Source organism: Podarcis vaucheri, assembly GCF_965113315.1.
Source record: "Podarcis vaucheri genome assembly, chromosome: 2".
In the NCBI taxonomy this organism is placed as follows: Eukaryota; Metazoa; Chordata; class Lepidosauria; order Squamata; family Lacertidae; genus Podarcis; species Podarcis vaucheri.
In genome coordinates this window covers 60,470,321-60,492,011 of record NC_138760.1, presented here as the reverse complement: position 1 = coordinate 60,492,011, position 21,691 = coordinate 60,470,321, and the positions used below count along the sequence as shown (strand labels likewise).

At 45.6% G+C, this 21,691-nt stretch overlaps 2 protein-coding genes across 7 annotated transcripts in view; one reads left to right on the top strand and one right to left on the bottom strand.

Moving 5' to 3' along the window:
* Positions 1-2,226, bottom strand: part of SEPTIN8 (septin 8) — a 60,417-nt gene extending 58,191 nt beyond the window's left edge. For all 6 annotated transcript variants that reach the window (XM_082213706.1, XM_082213707.1, XM_082213708.1 and 3 more), the window contains exon 1: positions 1,998-2,226. In XM_082213706.1, the coding sequence (XP_082069832.1) occupies positions 1,998-2,027 (30 nt within the window). In that variant the 5' untranslated portion in view covers positions 2,028-2,226. The remainder of the gene's footprint in view (positions 1-1,997) is intronic.
* Positions 2,227-2,386: 160 nt separating this feature from the next.
* The window catches only part of LOC309527152 (uncharacterized protein), a 42,657-nt gene continuing 23,352 nt past the window's right edge, over positions 2,387-21,691 (top strand). Inside the window, exons 1-2 of the mRNA XM_082213718.1 lie at positions 2,387-2,484; positions 14,506-14,674. Coding sequence (XP_082069844.1) covers positions 14,616-14,674 — 59 coding nt within the window. The 5' untranslated portion in view covers positions 2,387-2,484; positions 14,506-14,615. The remainder of the gene's footprint in view (positions 2,485-14,505; positions 14,675-21,691) is intronic.

The following is a 21,691-nucleotide window of genomic DNA, read 5'->3' as shown; positions in this document are numbered from 1 at the left end:
GAGTGGTTAAATGCATAATGGGCATGAAATTTCATTCATGCATGTTGCGCGAATGCATATCACAGACTTGAGGAATTCAAGGCTGATAGAGGTTTGGACTATTAGCTGAACTGTGTTTGCATACCCTCACGTCCAAGATAATGTGATATATATATATGTGCAGTGTCAACATCACGTATGGGGCTTCCAACAGACAGTTCACATTTCTATAATCAGCTTATGTCAATAGGAAGATACTATTTAGCCTCAGTAGAAATGGTAGGTTCAGGCCCATAATTACAGCTGCTCATCATTACTGGAGTAAAAGCAGGGTTCGAAATTAGCAGGGAGCCAGGTGCATTTCACGCATAAAGATTCTCCATTTGCAAGCAGCTCAAAAAGTCTGGGTGCCATTTTTTTGCACCTGGCTGACACTCAAGGATTACTGAAATGTATGTGCTTTGAAGCCTCAAAGAATATGTTAAGGACAGACAATATGTTAAGAGTACAGTAGAGTGTTTTGAAAACTGAAATATATACCAGTATTTTTATTGTAAGCACCAAATTAAACGTGTATTAACAATTTATGTTAGAAATGTGATATTAACAATATGTCACTTATGTGAATTGCGTATTAGTTCATGCTTATACAATAATAAATAAAAAGTGTTGCTGAATGGCAACTAGACATTCTGTTTTGACGTCCACAACCCAGGAGCCATTTGGCTCCTAGCTTTTCTCTCCCAGTTTCTAACACAGAGTCAAAGCCACTGGCAAACAGAAAAAGCTCACTTTTGCTTCTCTCTGTTATGCACTTCAAGTTTTGAGTTGCGTAAGTAATCGCAGCAATATATTGGCAGCCAACTATGTGGGTAATACTTCTGCTGAGCATCTGACTTCCCCGCCCAGGAATTATTAAATCGAGGACAGGGAACCTGTGGTCTTCCTGACTCCAACTCCCATGAGCCCTGATCATGAGCCACCATAGCAGGGTTTTTTGTTTTTTAAAAAAGCATATCTGGAGGGCCAAAGGTTTCCCACTCGATTAAGATTAAATGCACCGAGAAGAATCCCCTTTGGGCGACAGCTGGTTCAGAATGAAAGAGGCTCATCTCTTTGAGATCCTGCACACAACATCCACAAGAAACAGCCCCTGTTTTCAGTGCGACTTGCTCAGAGGTGAGCAGTGGGAGTCGAGTCCATGCAGACATGCACAGGACCCAGCTGCAAGGACCCTTTTTTGAACTGCAGCTGCTGTTTCCATTCCTGAAGGCCAGCTGCCCATCTCCTGCCGCAGAGACTAAACAAATACTGCAGGGCAGGGCAAAAAGTCCATCGGAATGGGAAGATCCCCGATGCCTCGGAAGGAGAAAGTCGGCTGGTGGGTCTTATCCGACTACCTACGACAGTCCACTCCTTGGGTGCAGGCCACATGTATTAAAACGCGGCGGCAGCCTTGGCACCTGGTGCAGCTGTACAAAACCCATAGAGGACCCCCCCCCCCCGAGGCTGCAACCCTACCCAGAAATAAGCCCCACTGAATTCGGCGGCGCTTACCCCCAGGTAAGAGGGGTGGGAAACGCAGCCTTAGCCCCCACGCTCCCACAGAGTCGCGCCGAGGACTACAGGTCCCCACCATTCCAGTCCCTCCATCGCCATCTATCCTGGCAGAAAGGCAAAAGCCCCCTCCCTGCCCCCTCCCCGCCCTGCCAAACGCGTGTTTCGTGGCGGAGCTGGCAATCCGGTGAGTAAGTGACAACACGCCTGCCTGCTGGAGACGCGCAGCCTCTTCTGCAGAAGGCGGCGACTCCCTTCCCCGGGAGATCCCTGGTGCCCCAGGCTCAGCCCAATTCGGACGGGCAGCCCCCGCGCGGCCCGGAGTCCCGTCCCTAAACTCCCCCACGGCGAGCCCTTTCCCACGGCGCAGCCCCCGCCAGCCGGGGTCTCTAAGCTCTTGGAGGGAGCGGCGTGCGCGCGGCGCCCCTGCCCTCCTGGCTAGAGACGAGGCTGCTACTCACAGAGAAGCGCTCCAGCTCCGTCGCAGCCATGGCAGGGAGATCCGGGGGCCGAAGGGCGAAGGGGTTCCTGCTCCTGGGGCTCTAGGAAGCCGTCTTGCCGGGAACCTGCTCCTCTCCTCCTCCTGCTCCTCCTCCCGGGGCTGAGGCAACTGAATGAATCCAATATGGCCACTTCCTGGAAACTCCCCCTTCTCCGGCTGGGGAGGACGCGGGACGCCGCCCTCGCCCGGGGCGCCGCGGGGCGGCGAGGAGCTGGCGGAACCGGGGAGCCCGCTCGTCCCACGGAGCCTCGACGCCCAGCCCGTCCGGCAGGAGAACGCCCCGCGAGTGGCAAGGGGGAAGGCGGCGGCGGCGGCGCCGAACCGCAGCTGCCCGGCGTGCGCGGTCCGGAGAAGGATGCTGGGAGTTGTAGTCCGGGGCTTGATTGGGTCGCTGCGGTTTTCGGGCGGAATTCGGCGAGGCTGGAGAGAAGCTGCGCAGCGTCGAGGTAGAGCTTTCCTTCCAAGCGATTCCCAGGTATCAGCGCAGAGATCACGGCCGCCTAACCCACCTCACAGGACTGTTGTGGGGGTAGCAGGGGGAGAGCGGGAAGCATGAGACCCCCCCCCCGGTACAGGGTGGTATATATATATTCAATAAACAACAATAATAATAATGTACTCCGCCTTGAGCTCCTTAAAAGAAAAGGTGGGCTACAGAGGCAATAAAGAAAGAGACGCATAAAACGTAAGCACCTTGATATTGTGCTCCTTTCTCTACCTTGCTGGGAGGAGAAGAGTGGCTTGTCTATAACACCATCCACTCCAACCAGATGTCCTTTAGATCTTCTTATATCACACCTCCCAGTATCACTCAGCATTGGCCATGTTGGCTGAGACTGGTGGGAAGTGGAGGACCAAATCGTCCTGGAGGGTCACTTGGAGCGCAAAACATATGATGTTTCCTGGGAAGAAAGCAGCACTGGATTTATCACTCTGCAGGTGGTTCCCCTGCACCAGGTGCTGAGCTGAGGGGGCGCAAAATGGAGAAGATCCATTGGGGGGGGGTGCCAGATTTTGGGCTCTCTCAGGGCACCATATTATCAAAGATTACCAAAGTCCGCCCCTGAAGGAAGCCCCAGTGAATTAAAGGGGGGTCATTTGGAATAAGAGGGCAGCCTTTGAGAGCGACTGGAAGTTTTCAATCAAGGGTGTTCCCATTTGTTGACTTATTTGCAACAGTCGCACAACTCCACTTATTGTTAGCCACTATGTTGCGCCAAGTATTCAAAAGTTCTGTGGGCTCATAGGAATGCCCATCCTACTACAGTTGTACCTCAGGTTAAGAACTTAATTCCTTCTGGAGGTCCATTCTTAACCTGAAACTGCTCTTAACCTGAAGCACCACTTTAGCTAATGTGGCCTCCTGCTGCCGCCACGCAGCTGCTGCGCGATTTCTGTTCTCATCCTGAAGCAAAGTTCTTAACCTAAGGCAGTGGCGTAGCGTGCGGGGGGGGGGGGCGGCCGCACCGGCCGCAACTTCTGGGGGTTAGGGGGCGCAAATCCACGGGTTAGGGGGCGCAAATTACTTGCCTTGCCCCGGGTGCTGACAACCCACGCTACGCCACTGACCCAAGGTACTATTTCTGGGTTAGCAGAGTCTGTAACCTGAAGCGTCTGTAACCCAAGGTACCACTGTATTCTGATCACAATACGTTTGTGCTGAACAATATATCTGTTATAAGTCCCACGGGTGTTGGGGTGGGGAAGCACTTCATGAAGACTGCATGGGAGGCCTGTTTCCATCTGGGTCTCAAATGGCCTTGTTTCTGGAGCCAGCCCAAGTGGTAACTTGGGGGAAAGCAAAAACATTTAATCAAGCAATGGATATTATGATCAGCATCTTCTTTGCAGCTGCTTGGGGTGCCCCAAATATAAACATTTAAATGTTGTTTTTATGTCATTCCACACTTTAAAAAATAATGAAGTGGTGTACAACGCAATGGAAAAATTTAAAATAAAACCAATACCTTTCCAGTACAACCATAAAACTAGCAAATCCTAAGCAAGCAGATTAAGAGCAAGCTGGTATTAATATCCTAACAAAGCAGGCCTGGCCTGGCCTAATCCTTTGTCCAGTTGAGAGATGAGAGCCATACACTGTGAGCTTGTTCACATCTTCCCCTTTGAAGATGAGATTAGATACCATTTTGTCAAACACAAAATCCACTTTGAATGTAAGAGAGTTATTTATACGTTTCATCAATCTTCTCACATGAAGATGTCTCAAAGCACTTACAAATCCATGAAAACCAAAACACCTTGATATTCAAAACCAAAATGCATCAAATAAAAATACAATAAAACAAAACCCCTAAAAGTGCTCATCCACTAGTAATGGATGGATCCTACCAAACCTCTCCTCTCCTCCAGACTTGAAGATGAACACCCAAAACCAGGCCAGATATCACAGAGTATGTAACCAATTACCATGTTCAAGCATGTTCAGGCCCGAGTCCCTGCCAGAGAGAAAGGCAGGGTATAAATAAATATATACCGGTAATGTAATAACATTCACTTGTTCACATAAATGAAGAGGGTATTTTTCTCTCCACTTAATTTTTGTACCCGCAAAAGCTACATTTCAGTGGCTGTGAACGGTTTTCTTATTATACTACAGGGCATTTCACTTTCCTGGGCTTGCTGCAATCCAAACCAGCATGAGCAAAGCCACTGCTGCACCTCAGCACCACTGCTCACACCAGCCAGGTTGAAAGGAAGGGTGTGGCAGGGAGGAAAAACACCCCTTGCTGTGCCAGATCCCAGGGTGGCTCAGTGATGTTGCTGTCACATGATGGGAGGAAGGCTGGCTCAGGAGCCAGCTCTGCTCTCACCATCTCCATTTCCAGTGGGGATGCTGCCAGCAGTGGCTTCCATTTGAGGAGGTACAAGTGCAGTGCTCCTCACCAGCAGAGCCAGGCAGGTCTGGCTAAACCCCCTTCAGTATGATGGATTGTGTTTGTGTGTGCAGATGGCTCTGTTAGGCAGGGCAAAAGTTGGCATTGATGTTCCTTCGATACTACTACTACTAATAATAATAATTTATTAGTTATACTCTGCCCATCTGGCCGGGTTTCCCCAGCCACTCTGGGCAGCTTCCAACAGAATATTAAAATACAATCATCTATTAAACATTAAAAGCTTCCCTAAACAGGGCTGCCTTCAGTCTGGTAGTTGTTTTTCTTTTTGACATCTGGTTGGAGGGCGTTCCACAGGGCAGGTGCCACTACCAAGAAGGCCCTCCTTTCTTACAATAATAGGAAAGAAAGACCTGTTATGCACTATGACTGAGTGTTAGAGGCTATGCAAGATCATGCACTAATCTTTTCTGGATACTTACTGTCCTTATAATTTTCAAGTGAGCAAGACCAGAGATTTGGCACTCATCTCTAAAACCAATTAAGAAAATCAGAATTCAGGGTTTGGAAATCAGATATAATTCAGTTTGGGAGATGGAAGATGTAGACAGGGAGATTCGTTTTTAAAATAAGCCCTGTCTTCACTACTACAAAAGGAAGATCTCTTGAAGAAGTTTCTGTGAGGCTTTTTCTTATGGGATCAGATTAGTCACTTACACAGTGGTTTACATCAAAAGGAGAAGAAGGGCCGTCTTTAGCAGATGCGGCACCGGGGTGTAAATATCCGCCCAGCGCGCCCCCCCATTACCACAGATAGTGTTGGGGTGGCCTTAGCTGCGCAATGCCAGCCATCGGGGGGGGGGGTGCAACTCTCCCTCATGCCGCTGCGGGAGAGCAATCCCCACAGAGGCTTGGGAGTGAAGTTGTGCCCCTTCCAAGCCTCCTCGGGAGGAAAGTGATCCCCGCAGAGGCTTGGGAGGGAAGCTGCAAGACGGCCAGCCTTATGGTTGGCGGGGCGCAGCTGGTGGGTGTGCAGGGAAAGGGGAGGCCGCCGGCAAAGCCGCACAGTTTCCCCACTTGCTGGGGTGCCCCTGAGAGGCCGGTGCCCTGGCGCGACGCACCACTAAGCCCTATGGGAAAGACGGCTCTGAGGAGAAGCATGAATCACTGCACCATAGAAAGCAAGAAAGCAGAGCATTCCAAGCATGGCACCCTGTCAAGGAGATCACTTGGTAAAGATGGTTACGACACAATGTTGATATTGACTGATAAGTGTAGAGAGCATACAAATAATGGAAACGTTTGCTTCTGTGAAGTTAGGCATCTGTAAAGCAAATATGTTTGTGTTGTGAGGTACTTGTTTTCACAAACTATTATTGCACAGGCATCTCAACATTTACCGTGACAGACTCTCACTCAGTCACTTCGGTGTAGAGTTACACTGAGGCTTTTCTTTGCAAACAGGCAGCTTTAGATACCTGGCCAACGTGCAACAGGTAGGGCTTGCCCCACTGTGTTTTCCAACTCATACAATTGGAAGGAATCCTGAATGCCATCTCGTCCAACCCTCTGCTCCACATGTAAATTGCAGGAGAGGATAAGGACATGAGAAGAACATGAGACAAAAGTCTTATCTAGTTAGGGTGGTCATGTATCATTTTTTACGGAGCAATGTCCTGCACCTGAAGAACTGCCAGAGGATAGTCAGCCCTCAGTTTGAAGGGTTGCCTGGTCTAAGCTCAGATTGCAGATTAAAAAAAAACCTCACAAGGAGGGAGAGGAGGACCTTTCAGAGTTGCCCGTCGACGGGTAGCAACCTGGACAATGTTCAGGTCATCTAGTCACAGTCCAGGAGCGAAATGAGGCTTTATTTCACCCGGGTCAAAGACCCAGTTTGGCGCAAACACCCCATGTGCATTTGTGTACAATTGGGGTAAAAAACATGGCTAGCCTCCCCCCCCCCCCCCGCTCTGTAGCTACGGCTCTCCACAGACTTCCCAACTATAGTAAGATGCATTGCATTTCTATCAACATTGTTGTCGTTGTTTCTAAATGTGCATTCCCTACATACAAATTAACCCCTTTATGCAGACCTGCATCATACTTTTTCCTCTCTTTTGGTGATGCTTTGGCAAGGTTCAGTTCAGCACTCTTTCCCAACAGGAGCCCTCGCTCGCTCGTGTTCCCCAGCAGCTGGTATTCCGAGAGGCCTCTTATGCTGGAGACAGTGCACAGCCATCACGACTAGTAACCATGGATGGACTTATCCTCCATGAATTTGTCTAATCCTCTTTTAAATGAAGCAGCTACAGCATCTGTGGCAGATGGCCATGCAGCCTCTCCTTGAATACCTCCAGCCAAGGAAAGCTCCCCACCTTTTGGGGAAGCCGCCTGTTCCGCTGCTGAACAGCTTGTTCTGTGAGGATGTTTCTCTTAACGTTTAGCTGAAATCTGCTCCCCTGAAATTTCCAGCTGTTTCCCCCCCCCTAGCCCTAGAGGACAAATTCTGTTCCATCTTCTGAGTGTCATCCTTTTAGATCAGGAGTCACCAACCTTTTTGAAACATTTTGTGGTCACATTTCAAATTTTGAGATAGTGCTGGGCGTGCCAGCCACAAAATGGCTGCCACAGGGAGCATGGCATAACATAAAATAGAGCAACAGCCACCTGCAACAATTTTATGCTTATCATGCCAGCATTACACACACAGAAACACACACGCGCACATGGCCACATCACACTCACTCCTGCACATTTTGTCGCATAATGTTCTTTCTAGAAGGGCTAGAGAGGTTCTTATTTTTTAAAGTAGAAAACTCAGAGGCCAGGGCATCTGTCTGGGGGCACGAAAGAAAGCCTTCAAAGGTGCTATGGTGCCCGTGGGCACCATGCTGACAACCCCTGTTTTAGATATTTGAAGACTGATGTCCCTTAATCATATCCAGGATGGCTTCCAAATCCTGAACTATCCTGGCCAACCTTTTTTTCTCATAGCCACACAGTTGGAGCCAATTGGGTCAGATAGCCTGTGTTAAGGGATATGTCTCTTGAATTCTAAGGCAAAACAAAAAATCCTCGTGGTGAGCACAAAAATGCGCGCGCGCACACACACACACACACACAGAGAGAGAGAGAGAGAGAGAGAGAGAGTGTCTCACTATGCTTAGCTTAAACTGCAGCACTCAGAAATGGTAAGTGACAGAACCAGGCACCTCTACCATAACCTGAAGACTCAGGAAAGTGAGGAGTTTATGTTTTCAATGATCTCTTCCCATTCTGCTATGGAACAGTTGCTTGGCGCTGGGTGAGTTGTGGGATCCCAGAGGGCAGAATAACTTTGGAAGGGGGTTGTGGAAGTTCAAAACATCTGAGAAACACTGCAGCGCACATCACGGGATCTGTCCATGAGTGGCTATAAAGCTGCCCTCAGAGAAGGAGAGCGAGTCCTTGGCAGGCAAACAATGTGTGACTGTCCAGAGAAGATTCGTCCCTGTTCATCTCTCCATGAGTATCACCAAGAGCCTTTCATGGCTTATAATACAAACAGTTTTGGAGGCTTCTGAAGTGGAGATAACATTTGCATTGGATTTCACCCATTTGCATCTTCTCTCCAAAGTCTTAATATTGGCTCAGTCGGCACACATTAATTCTGTGTTTTGCTTTTTAATGGGTCTGAGACTGCATAGTAACATTTGACTTAAATGTCTGTGAGTAGCCCAAACCAGAGACATTTTCTCTCTTTTTAACCCAAGGCAGCCATTAAGGCTGCAATCTCCAATGGGTGCCTGCTTGGTCCATATTTGTATGCGCAGGTGGAAACATATTAATCCTTTCTTTTGCTTCCTGCTGGCTTCCCACTGTTAAATCCCTACCTCAGATTTAGGCACAACCAGTAACAATACCCGCCCCCCCTCCCATTTAAAAGGCCATAGATAGTTTAATTAGTCAAAGGCCTGGGAAAAGAATGTTTTGGACTGGTGCCTACAGATATGTAACAAATACAGAGGTAAGCTTCCCTGGGGAGAACATTCCACAAGCTGGGAGCCACCACAGAAAAGGCCCGTTCTCGTGTTGCCACCTTCCGGACCTCTCAAGGACTCACACAAAGAATTTGCAGAAGCAAAGAAAGAATATTGACTTGATGGTAGGATTTAAATAAACATTCACAATTTTATGGATAGGGAACAAATATTATAACAAAGGGAAAAATATGATATATTGTAAAAAAACAGCAAAATACAACAGAGAGGATAACAAATCAGAAATGGAAGTTGAGAGAAGTCAAAAGAGAGACAGGGGGATATGTTATACAAACTGTATGTTCTGGATAGAAGTATATTTGTGATGAGAAAAAAGAAAATTATAAAAATTATATTAAAAAAGGACTCTCACAAAGAAGGGCCTCAGATGATGATTGCAGGGTCCAGGTCAGTTCATATGGGGAAAGGTGGTCCTTGAGGTCTTGCAGCACTTTGAATTGGGCCTGGAAATTAATTGGTAGCCAGTTGGACTAGGATTGGTGTGAAATGCTCAAACCATCTTGCCCCCAGTGAGCAACCTGGCTGCTAAATTCTGCACCAGCTAAAGTTTCTGAAACATCTTCAAAGGCAGCCCCACATATAACCAATAATCTAACCCAGTAGTTACCAGAGCATTCCTATCTGGATTGAGCTTCAGTTTGTTGGCTCTTATCCAGTCCATTACCGAGGCAAGACAACAGTCTAGCCCACCCACTGCCTCATCTGCAGATGTAAAGGAGAAGTAGAGCCATGTGTCATCAGCATATTGCTGACAGTGTGTACTCCAAAATGTTGGATGACCCCACTCATGCAGTTAAACAGCATGGGGGATAAAAGAAAACTCTGAGGAACCCCACAGTGAAGAGTCAAAGAGCACTTACCAAGCATCAGCCTCTGGAAATGACTGTCCAAGTAGGACCAGAACCACTGCAAAGTGGTGGTGCCCACTCCGAATTCTGACAGCCACTCCAGGATACCATGATCAATGGTATTGAAAGCCACTGAGGGGTTGAGGAGACAGAGACACATTTCCCCTGTGTCCCTCCCAACAGAGGTCACCATACCAGAGTGACCAAAGCAGTTTCTGTGTCAAAAACAGGCCTAAACCCCAATTAAAATGAATCTAAAACATCTGTTTCCTCCAAGAGCACCTTGATCTTGACCATGGCTCAAGAATCTTGCCCAAGAAGGGGAGACTGGCACCTGGCCAGTAATGACTTAGATTTTCCAAATCCAGGGAGGGTTTCTTGAGGAGTGGTTTTACCACTGCCTCCTTCAAGCAGAATGAACTCTGATGAACCACAGCAACTCCCCCTGCCCTGCCCTCTAGCCCTGCCCTCTAGCTTGATGCTGCATGGAGTACCCAGTAGGGCAGACCTGAGTATCTCTCTCCCCCCCCCCCCAGGTCTTGGTGATGACCTGACATTTATAGTAGTAGCATCACCACCATGCTATGGGGCCTTGTGGAAGAACAACCAACCATACCATAGGACTGCAGGGAGTTGGAGGCAGGCACCAGATACAGCCACCTGTTGCTCCATCTCTGCTTCTCCCCTTGATCACTTCGGTGCTAGATAACTGCCATTATCCCAGCTCATGTAAAAACAGGTGTTGGGAGGAACAACTTGGGATTTAAGATAGCTAGTTTGAGCCATTTCTTACTGCCGCCACTGCATTCAGAACTCAACCAAGACACAGATGCAAGCCCGAAACATTTTCCCCTGGGTTGTATTTGAATTAAGATAGCAGAAGCTGCCACCAGCTTCCAAGACTGCAGCAGCACTTCCACCAGCTCCTTTGATCACAGCAGTGCCTGTTATCTGCTGCTAGCTGTATCTGTGTGCAGGTCTGTTCATGTTGCCATTTCCCCACATGATCCTGTATCCAGGAACAGTCAGGGTGACCTGTGAAGTGTAGTAAAAAGCTGCTTATTTCTCCCACTTATGTCCTGAAAGGTAACCTATATTCCAAACAACTTACATAAAGAACTCCAGCACATTCTGACTCAGCTATGCGGGCATGTTCAACGTAAGGCAAATTTCTCTGTATACATTTAAGGTCTGCTGTTTACAATTTGCATACCAGGCAGCCCTTCCACAGATGTTTGTGTTTTCTATTCTTTGTCCAGCAAATTTAAACAATCTTAAATATGAGCTGGGCTTTGCACAGGGAAGCAGTTTACCATGCAGTATCGCCACCCTGGTCCAGCTGCAATGAAGCTTGGGAAGCAGAGTTGATTCCACTCTTGTCCCATAATACCAGGTCCACCCTCTTACTTCTAGGCTTCCAAGCACAGACTTTTAACTGATTATTACTTGGCTTCTGGCTAAGTTGAAAAATCTCACATCAGTTACAAGAATTGTGGGATGGGTTTTAAAGGGTAGTAGAGAATGTATTAATTGCAATTTATCGCTTCAGGCTCCTGTATGTGTGGGTTGAACAGAGTTTTTAAAATCCCATCCTTGACAGCAAAATTAAAAGCATAGGAACTAGGCTGCAAAGCCTCCATTTGAGCAAGTCTAGCTACAAAGTAAGCTGCTTTCCCCAGGGCCGGATTTATATATAAACTAAACATGCTCTAGCTTAGGGCCCCACTCTCTTGGCCCCCCCCCAAAAAAATTTCACTATTAATATACTTTTTCTTAATTGTATTTCAGTTCAACAATTACTTTGATAAAATACATATTTTGTTATGTGCAAATGGCTTTAGATACCTATTAGGTCTATAAATACAGCACAGGAGTCAGTAAAATTTTAAAGCCGTGGGCCGGTCCACTGTCCCTCAGACTTTGTGGCAGGCCAGAGAAGTGGCATCAAAAGGGGGGGCTGGAAAAAGAGGTGGGGGGCAAGTAGTCCTCCTCCCCACTCCAGCCGTTCGTCATTGCTTTTCTCCCAAGAAGCAGGCGTCTTTTAATTTCGCAGCTGCTGTCACCATCTGCAGTGATCATGGAGCCCAAGAAAGTAAAATCTCTCACTGCCTCCATTTCTTCCCCTTCTATTTGCCAAGAGGTGATGGGACCAGTGGGACCATGATCTTAGTTTTTTTGATGTTGAGTTTCAGACCACATTTTGCGCTCTCCTCTTTCACCCTCATTAAGAGGTTCTTTAATTCCTCTTCACTTTCTGCCATCAAAGTTGTATCATCTGCATATCTGAGGTTGTTAACAAATAAACTACTGCCCCCCCCCCAAAAAAAACGGGCGGGGGAGGAAGATTGCTGAAGAATTGATGCTTTTGAATTATGGTGCTGGAGGAGACTCTTGAGAGTCCCATGTACTGCAAGAAGATCAAACCGATCCATTCTTAAGGAAATCAGCCCTGAGTGCTCACTGGAAGGACAGATCCTGAAGCTGAGACTCCAATATTTTGGCCCCCTCATGAGAAGAGAAGACTCCCTGCAAAAGACCCTGATGCTGGGAAAGATGGAGGGCACAAGGAGAAGGGGACGACAGAGGACGAGATGGTTGGACAGTGTTCTCGAAGCTACCAGCATGAGTTTGACCAAACTGCGGGAGGCAGTGGAAGACAGGAGTGCCTGGCATGCTCTGGTCCATGGGGTCATGAAGAGTCGGACACGACTAAACGACTAAACAACAACAACTGCCCAACAAACCTAGACCTAGATCATGTCTAACTTCAAGTGTAACTCCCCTTTAAAAACAAATGAGCAAAAAGATTATTCTACAACACTAAGATTTTTTTTTTTTGAATTGGTTCTTGATTTGTATCCAGCTCTTTGCTCAGAGAATGCCTTTTATCTGTGGATGCCCCCCGTCTCCCCACAATCTCTTGATTGTTTATCCATTGAAATGTTACTGCGTCTTTCACCCTAATAATGGAGAAGCTGTTTTGCCTGCACATAGCACACCCTTTGTTTCAAAGGAAAATATGAATGAGGAAATTCGATAGCACTGGCTTTCATGGTTCTGTTTGTTGTACAATGCAAGATTGCATTCCAGGAGCAGATTCACTTGGTCAGAACAGTTTAAAAATATCACCATTTCTCACAATGGAGGGTTAGCTCACTACCGTTCAGCTATGAAGCATGACTTTCTCTTCACATTGTTCATTCTCCTATTTTTCCGGCTCATTCAGCATTGCTGCTCTTTCCCTCCACCTGTATTGCAACATGATGCCACACCTTATTTACAACAGTGAAGTCTGGCTGTCACTTAAATTGCTTTTAACCATAAGTTTGGTTGGGAAGGAACATCTGGGTGGAAATCTGTTTGCGTTAGGAGTTAAATCACTCAGCAGAAGTTGAATTTCATGCTGAATCCTGGTTGGAGAAGCACAGTTTACCCTGCATATAACCACACTGAGATTCTGAGTTTAGAAAAAATAAGAAAGCTATGTTTATTATGGGAATACACGTCTAGTTCCTAGGTCCTAGTTCTATTTAACTAAGGTGGAGATGCCTTGAGCCATGTTTGCTCTTGCATCTCAACAGGAAAGACACAAAAGGTATGTCCTCTCCCAAGATGAGAACGAAGGAGGAGGAAGGAGGAAATGAGGTCAGCAACCCTAAGAGTATCAGTCTAGTACCTGAGGGCAGGTCAGCACACGTTTGGTCAGAAAGGGCATTCTAGGAAACTTGTCCCTGTACTCTACTTAACTGAGCTTAAAAATGTGTAGTTGAAACACAAGCACATTCCACCCTTAATTCTCCCTGCCTTCATTTCTCTCCCCCAATATATTAATTTTAGATTGTTAGCACCTCAGGACAAGAGTCTTGTCCTTTCAGACTTTTTAAATTGCTGTGTGTGGTGCAGCAATAATAATTTACCAGTGCCTAAATCAAGATAATTACCGTAATATGGAATCCTTGCCTCTATTCTCCCTCTCTCTATTCTTCTCCAGTGCAAGGCACATATTAGTTTAAGATTGGGACAGTTTGTGCACAACCGAAAAGCAGCAGCCACAACAAACACCCTCTAACCAAATGCAGCTCCGCACTCATAATTCCCCACCCCTCACGTCATTTGATCCTTAGATGAATACAAAAATTTCTACCTAGTAGATGCTATTCGTTGAGCTACTTTCTGCTGTAATGTCCATAGTCAGAGTAATGCTGGCCTTCTGCTTAGACTTTAAAGGAAACACATTGGCACTAACAGGCTGCTGAGAGATGGTACGGACTCAGGAACTTGCTTGTGGGACTCAGTACTGTCTCAACAATATTTGTGTTAATAATAATTGTTTTGGGTTGATTTGAGTCAGCACCCTTGGGCTCACAGAAGGGCTTTTGATCCAGTGAAAGTTAATGAAAGGGGGAAAGTGGGTGACTTTTACCAACTGCTGCTCTGCCACCCCCCCCACCCTCCAGAACAAGGCAGAAGGTGGCATGGGGACTATGGAAGGAAGCATGATTCAATAAAAATACTCTGCCTTCCTTTTGAGGGCTACAGGCCATAGCTCAGTGTTAGAACATCTGTTTTGCATGCAGAAGGCCCCAGAGTCAATTTGCGGCATCTCCAGATACAGTTGTGAAAGGAGACCTACTGCCAGTCAGTGTAGGCAATGATGAGTGATTTGGGTCACTGGTCCAAGTTCATATAAGGCAGTTTCGCACCTTCCTTTTCTGTTAACATAGATACCTCCGCTGGCCTCAAAGATCTTCCATGCACACCACCAGGACACCACTGGGATTCCATCCAATGGTTTTGTAGGTTTTGTTTGCTGAAGGTGTAAGTTACAAATTGAATGAAGAAACGAAGAGTTACAGATGCTGAAGGCAAACACAGTGGGTGGTTTTCTAAGAGGTAGGTGCTCTAAACATAATGATGTGTCAAGTTAGGCATGCCTTGACAGTTTTACAAAATTAATTCACCAAGGAACCAGTAAAAACTTATTTAGTTGAGGTCTGGTGATGGGAAACACACATTACCCTAAGAATTCATGATTTAAATTATGTTTTAACATTTGGGTTAGACCAGGGAAGTTTTGTAATGTTTAATGTTTCATTGTTTTTGTGTATTCTGGAAGCCACCCAGAGTGGCTGCGGCAACTCAGTCAGATGAGTGGGTACTGTTGTTGTTGTTGTTGTTGTTACCAGATTACATTCATCCTGATGATACAAACATCCTTTAAAAATTATATAATATAGTGTTGTTTATAATGTTAAAGGATTTGCTATCAGATTTCTGTGAATAGGGCTACTGGCTGGAATCTTGGACTTGACAAAGAAGTGTTAGTAGCCCAGGATTTTCCGGTGTCTCTCCATAGAAGCCAGGGCTTTTTTTTTCTCACCTGGAACTCGCCAGAACTCAGTTCCAGCACTTCTCAGGTGGGTCCCATTGCTGTTCTAAGAGAACAAGGGAGGTGTTCAGACACCTCTTTTTCTAGAAAAGTAGCACTGATGGGAGCTAATTGTTAGAAGATGACTTCTTGATACAAGCCCACTCTTTATTGTTCTAAATCGGAAAACCAGTCAGAGGCAAGGGTTGTGGAGGGACATACCTTTCCATCTCCCATCTAAGGATGATGTAATCCAGTGCTTTTTAAAAAAGAAAAAAATGGGTGCCGGTACTCAACACAAAGTTATTACAGTAAGGGCCACACTTTTAACATTTGCGGGGGCGGGGAAGGTGCTAGTACTTTGTACCTTTGAGTACCCCCCAGGAAAAAAGGTACCGATGTAATCTAAGTTGCTGTGTGTCTTAGAAAGGTAATAAAAAGGGAAGACTGCAGTTTTCTGAGCACAGAACAAGAGGAAGAGAGCTCTGTAAGCATTTGGGGAGTTGCCTCTTCCTAAAGATTTGATGTGTGCCAGTGGTATTTTCGGCTGGAGTGTTTAAACTGCGCAGCCACCCATGCACAGTCTGTGCATTTGTAAATAAACCCAGATTTTGCAAAATGCCAGAAGCCTCCAGCGACTTCCTTCCAAAGTAGTAGTAGTTGTTGTTTAGTCGTTTAGTCGTGTCCAACTCTTCGTGACCCCATGGACCAGAGCACGGCAGGCACTCCTGTCTTCTTCCAAAGTAGTAGTAGATGACAAAAGTGGGGTGGAGGTGGTTATTTGACCTCCCTGCAGGTGAATTGCTTCTGCTTACCAGGAGGGGAGGAAGCGAGGTGGCAGTGACGCTGGTGTGGTCCAAACACACCAGCAGGGCCAATTTGACACTCCACCACTCTCCCTGCCACCTCAGCCTCCACTCTCCTTCGTGGTGAGCAGCGATGATTCACTTGCTGAGAGGTCCAGAAAGTGTCTCTGTTCCACCACACCATCTGCTACTGTTCCATAGGAAACCAAATCTGGGTAAGGTCGTGTACCACTAGGACATCTCACCTGAGCAGCTGGAGACTTATCAAAGGGATTGCGAAATGTACTCCACAGCAAAGTGGGGAAAGAAAGAAGGGAAAATATTTGGAACTGACAGGAACTGCCAAAGCTGATCCTGGCAACTTATTAGCTGTGAGAATATTTTGTTATTTTTTAAAAAAAGCATTTAAAAATGCGGATACTGTTTTTGCTCTTTTGCCACCCTGGGCTCCTTTCGCAGGGGTGGCGGTGGCAGCAGCGAGGTGGAAGTTAAATAAATAATAATTTCACATGTTGTTCTGTTTTATAAGCACTTCCAAATAGGAAAGAAGTATGAAATCTGAGCATAGATAGCTAAACATGATAATCAGACATTAATTTTGCTGTGGTTTATTTGCACAAGGAAATTGTGACTGTGGCTTCCCAGTGTTTGTACATATAGCAAAATAAACATTCATTCGTTGTCGCAAAAACCAAACCTCAATTACCGCATCTGAAAGAGTATTTATGAATTGTGCCCACCAGTGCAAATTGTGACTTCTGGTTCCAAGTGCATGCACACGGAGGCACATAATTTTCTGGATTGCAGCTCATAAATGTTTTGCAAGAAAATCAGTCCACATACAAGTGCACTATTCATGAATAATGTTGTTTGCATATATTTTGTACATTTCTATGGCCCTGAATATACTTATAGGTGTCTCTGAACATTTCACTAACATTTCCCAAGTTGCTGGCACCACTAGTGGGGCAATAGTAGGAGGTTTAGTTAGATCTTGATAGTTCATCTGAGCTAGGCTTCACCAAATCTTTATTATTATTATTATTATTAATAATAATAATAATAACTTTCATTTATGACAAATAAATATTTCAAACAGAATCATCTTTACATATCATATTTTTACTTTCCTCCCCCTCTTTCTCTGGTTCCTTTTATTTACTCTATTTTCCTGCATATTCCAATTTAAAACTATTTTATATTTATTTCCATCCATTTTATATATGCTTTCCATACTGGACATTTTACATTAATCCTGCTAATGTCTTAATTTGTTTATGATGAGTTTGTAAATATTCAATAAATGATTTCCATTCCCCCTTAAAGATTTGTTATCTTGATTTCTTATTCTTCCTGTAAGTTTTGCCATTTCTGCATATTACGTTAGTTTCTGTAGCCATTCTTATTTCAATGGGAGATCTTCCTCCTTCCATCTTTGGGCAAATACCATTCTTGAAGCAGTGGTTGCATACATAAATATTTTTTTATATGGTTTAGGTAACTCCAATCCCATAATTCCTAAAAGAAAAGCTTCTGGTTTTTGTTTTGTTTTTTACAAAAGTTAGGGCTCACCAAATCTTAACCCCCATGATCTGCTTACACAGTTCAGCTCTGAAATGTGGAAACTGTGCCTCTGAGCATGTACAGTCTGCCTTTCACTTAATAGATATAACCATCCCATTATCTTTCATTTTAGCACTGCTAGATTGACAGAGAAAGTTCTAAACAATCAATCAACTTGCTTTATGGCAACTATTCTCTTTACTTATGTATTCTCAACGCCTTGAATCTCTTCAAAGGCTCACATAAAACGAGGTGTGTGTGCTTCGTTCAGTTTTGCTTGCTTAACCCAGAAAATATGAGAAAACCCAACATGGACAAGGGCTTTAAGAACACAGAAGAAGTAATGAAGTCAAATGATTCCATCAGACAAGAGGGATGGCACTATATAGCTGTTGCTGCTAGAAAGACTCAGGACAGCCTTCTGCAGGAGATATATCAGCACTGCAGAATCTCTGTAAGGCAAAGAGGTGTTTCCAGGACAAAATTCCCACAAACAAAACAGGTAGCCTCGGCAAAGGGCGCGGTAGTGTGTCAACAATGTGAAAGGCGGGGCAAGGAAGTTACACAAGAAGCCAACAAACACCAGAGGGTTATAAGCAACCGAAGGATCAGGCTGTATTAAGACAGCAAGACCCAGCATGGCAGAACATTCTGCAGACTGTTTTGGCAGGAGGTTTAGTCACTTGCCCCATTTTTAATGGGATATGGGAACTATTACAGGCCGGGTGTGATAGGTTCTCTAGGCGCTTTGAGGATAAAATCACTTGCGTGAACACAGATCTTGATGCTCCTGTTAAAGCAGCCTCTGCTCTGGCGAGGTGCCTGGCGTTGTCCTATTGATTCTGTGGGGTCCGTTCCAGTTCCAGAGGCCTGAAGATGTGGATGAGGTGCTTGTGACTGTCCATCCCAGCAGCTGCCGCCTCAACTCTTGCCCATCCTGGCTTGTTTGAACAGATTGGGGTGGGAGTGGCTGGAGAAGGTAGCTGACGCATCCTTGCATGAGAGGGTGGTCCCTTGAAGGAGGTGGTGGTATATCTCCTCCTGAAGAAACCCTCCCTGGACCCTGAGGCACTTGACAACTACTGCCTGGTCATTGATGCCTCTTTTCTAGAGGCTTAAGAAGAAGAAGAAGAAGAGTTTGGATTTGATTTCCCGCCTTTCACTCCCCTTCAGGAGTCTCAAAGCAGCTAACATTCTCCTTTCCCTTCCTCCCCCACAACAAACACTCTGTGAGGTGAGTGGGGCTGAGAGACTTCACAGAAGTGTGACTGGCCCAAGGTCACCCAGCAGCTGCATGTGGAGGAGCGGAGACACGAACCCGGTTCCCCAGATTACGAGACTACCGCTCTTAACCACTACACCACACTGGCTCAGACATTCCTGGAAGCTGCAGACATTAAAGCTTCAGACATTCCTGGAATGTCACCAGAATATGTGGGGCACAATGTTATCAGGATGCCAATGGCACCCAGGGCTACTTATCTATTAAATCTGGGTCAGGAGAGGCTACGCACAATCGGAACCAGTGCCTTGACACAATGGGGGCTAGTGAATATATCATATGACTCTGAGTTGTATGGATCAAAAGTCACACAAGGTGGTTAGGCTCACTCAAGATTTCTGACTACTGTTAGGTACATAAGAAGCTGATTTAGACCACGTTCATCTAGCTCAGTATTGTCTGCTACACTGACTGTGGCTCTTTGGGATCTCAGGCAGGAGCCTTTCCCCAACCTACATGGAGATACCAGCAATTGAAGCTAGCATAAGCAAGAAGAGCCCTGCTGGATCAGGCCAAAGGCATCCTGTTCTTACTGTGGCCAGCTGTAGGGGAAGCTACAGAAAGGCACTTCCCCCATTTGTGTGCCCCAGCAATTGGTATTCAGAGGTATACTCTCTCTGGTACCTGGAGCTTTTGCATGCAAATTATATGCTCTGCCACTGATTCATGACCCTTCCCTGTCAGAAGAGTCTATCCAGAGCTGATTTCATTGTTGTACACAATGAATGTCTACACAGCTAAAAGGTCTGCTAATGTTTTCATGCATACACTTTCATCTTCCCATTTGATTTTGAAAGACATTTAAAAAAACCACAGCACTCTTTGCCTCCCCAGCAGATTTTGCACAAAATCACCCCCTTGCAAACAGTTGGGTAGATCAGGATTTAATTTCATGACCCTGAGAGCAAAACAAAAACAAACACATGGTACTGTTGTATAGTGTAGTATTCCTGCAAAAAGGCCTTTTTGGTCCTGCCAAAGCATACATCAGTATTAACAGGGACTAGAGGCAAGAATTGCAGAGCACTTCTAATTTTTTTCAGAAATCTAAAAAGGCATAATCCTATTCATTTTCATGTAGCAATATATTTAATTACATTACAATAACAAATTTATTTGGCAATCCAAAGCAATGCAATGCTCCTTTCAGAATGCTAAATTTAAACCACGAAATCTTGCCTAACAGTCCCAGCAGTTGCAGAGTAAACGATGACTTGAGCCACTAAAACTGTCATATCCAGATACAATTTGGGCAAGCAAGGCAGGGGACACCACACTTGCCGCACCCATCCTGACCATCACATCAGCAAGGTGGTACCAGTTTCATTTAGGCCCTGCACTCGAGTGCCGCTCCCTACATGTAAACCTATGGACTGTTATGCCTAACAGAAGCAGGCAGATTTAATAGCCAGCTGGAAATATATGTGTCACCAAAACTGCAGCTTGAGATGCATACAGACGAGAGGTTCCTGGGAACAATAAAAATGCAATTTACAAACCTCAATAATTGTACTGAAAGCTGCGGCTTTGGCTTGATAACTGAGCGCAAAAAGTATTCATTACTTCAGGAAATTGTGGCAGAAATAAATCAAGTGAGCATCTTTTATTAGCCCTAGCAATCTTGCTATAAAAATCCGTTGCCTTTAGAAGTTAGTTTGGCAAGTGGAATTAAAAAATGCTGTTGCTGCCGACCCCTTTAATCTCTTCCATATCCAGCTGTAGGTAACGAAAGGGTGGACTGTGCAATATTATCGAGATGGGAGATATATTCTTAGCAAAGCTTCTTCCTTCTTCTAAAATCACTTAAGGAAGGGAATGCATTATATGCTATCTAATAACTTACCATGGCAGACACGGAAACATGTGGGAGGCGGTCATTTGTGTCATCTATTCATGCGGCAAGGATAATTTTACCATTCTTTTGCTTCTACAAATTTCTGATCGGGTTCAGATTAAGGTAACATTTTCTCTCCACCTGTTGGCTAAAAGGTTAGGGTTGGGTTGGCATCCATCTTTCTCAGAAGACAATGGAGAAGCGTGCCTCTGGGGGTGAAGTCAAATTGTTGGAAGGTTACAGCACCTGCTGTGGCTGTAGAAACCAATACGGAAGAGACATGTTTTGTTGCAGCTGGGGCAGATGTAGGCATCTGGTTGTGCTGCTGCAGATGCACCATGGCATTTATTCTCTCTGCGCTCCTTCCAGTGGTCATTTCTCCTCTGGTCACTGCTATGGATAAACAAGTTGACTGTCTGTCTCCAGGCACTGTGGTCGTCTGCAAGAGATTACTACATGATAGGGTTGATGTTGTCAGTCTTCAAGTCACATTTGCAGACATCTCTGTGGTGCAGAGTTCGTCTGCCAACATGCCAGTAGAGCACGTCCTCTCTTTAGCTTTAAACAGGAACAAATAACAATGCATGGAAAACCAGAACTGCTGTTTGGTCCAATAAAGTGCTAAAGAGTGGTTCCCCCAGGAGGAAGCAGCAGGACAAGAGGAAGGACCACCTTTCTAGTTAGATTACATTCAATGCACATTGAAAGCACATGACTTCCCCCAAAGAATCCTGGGAGCTGTAATTCAACATTTCACTATTCAGTGAGGCTCTCACCTGTAGACAAGCAGCAGCTGTGTCAAGTGTACACACCTCAGTCTAGCCACAGCTTGCATATTCAAATCAGATGGAAGCTGGCTTGAGGGGGAAATGCATCAAACAGCAGAATTTCTCGAGCGGCTACAGGATGCATATGGATCCTGGCTAACATCCTTCAAACACCAGCAGTGGGAGCGCCCAAGAGCCCGAGTAAACGGCAATGTGTACACAGCCTTAGAGAAAGCCGGATTTTAAACAAGTAAGCGTAGCAATAAGAGTGGGTGAATGGTCTGTATATA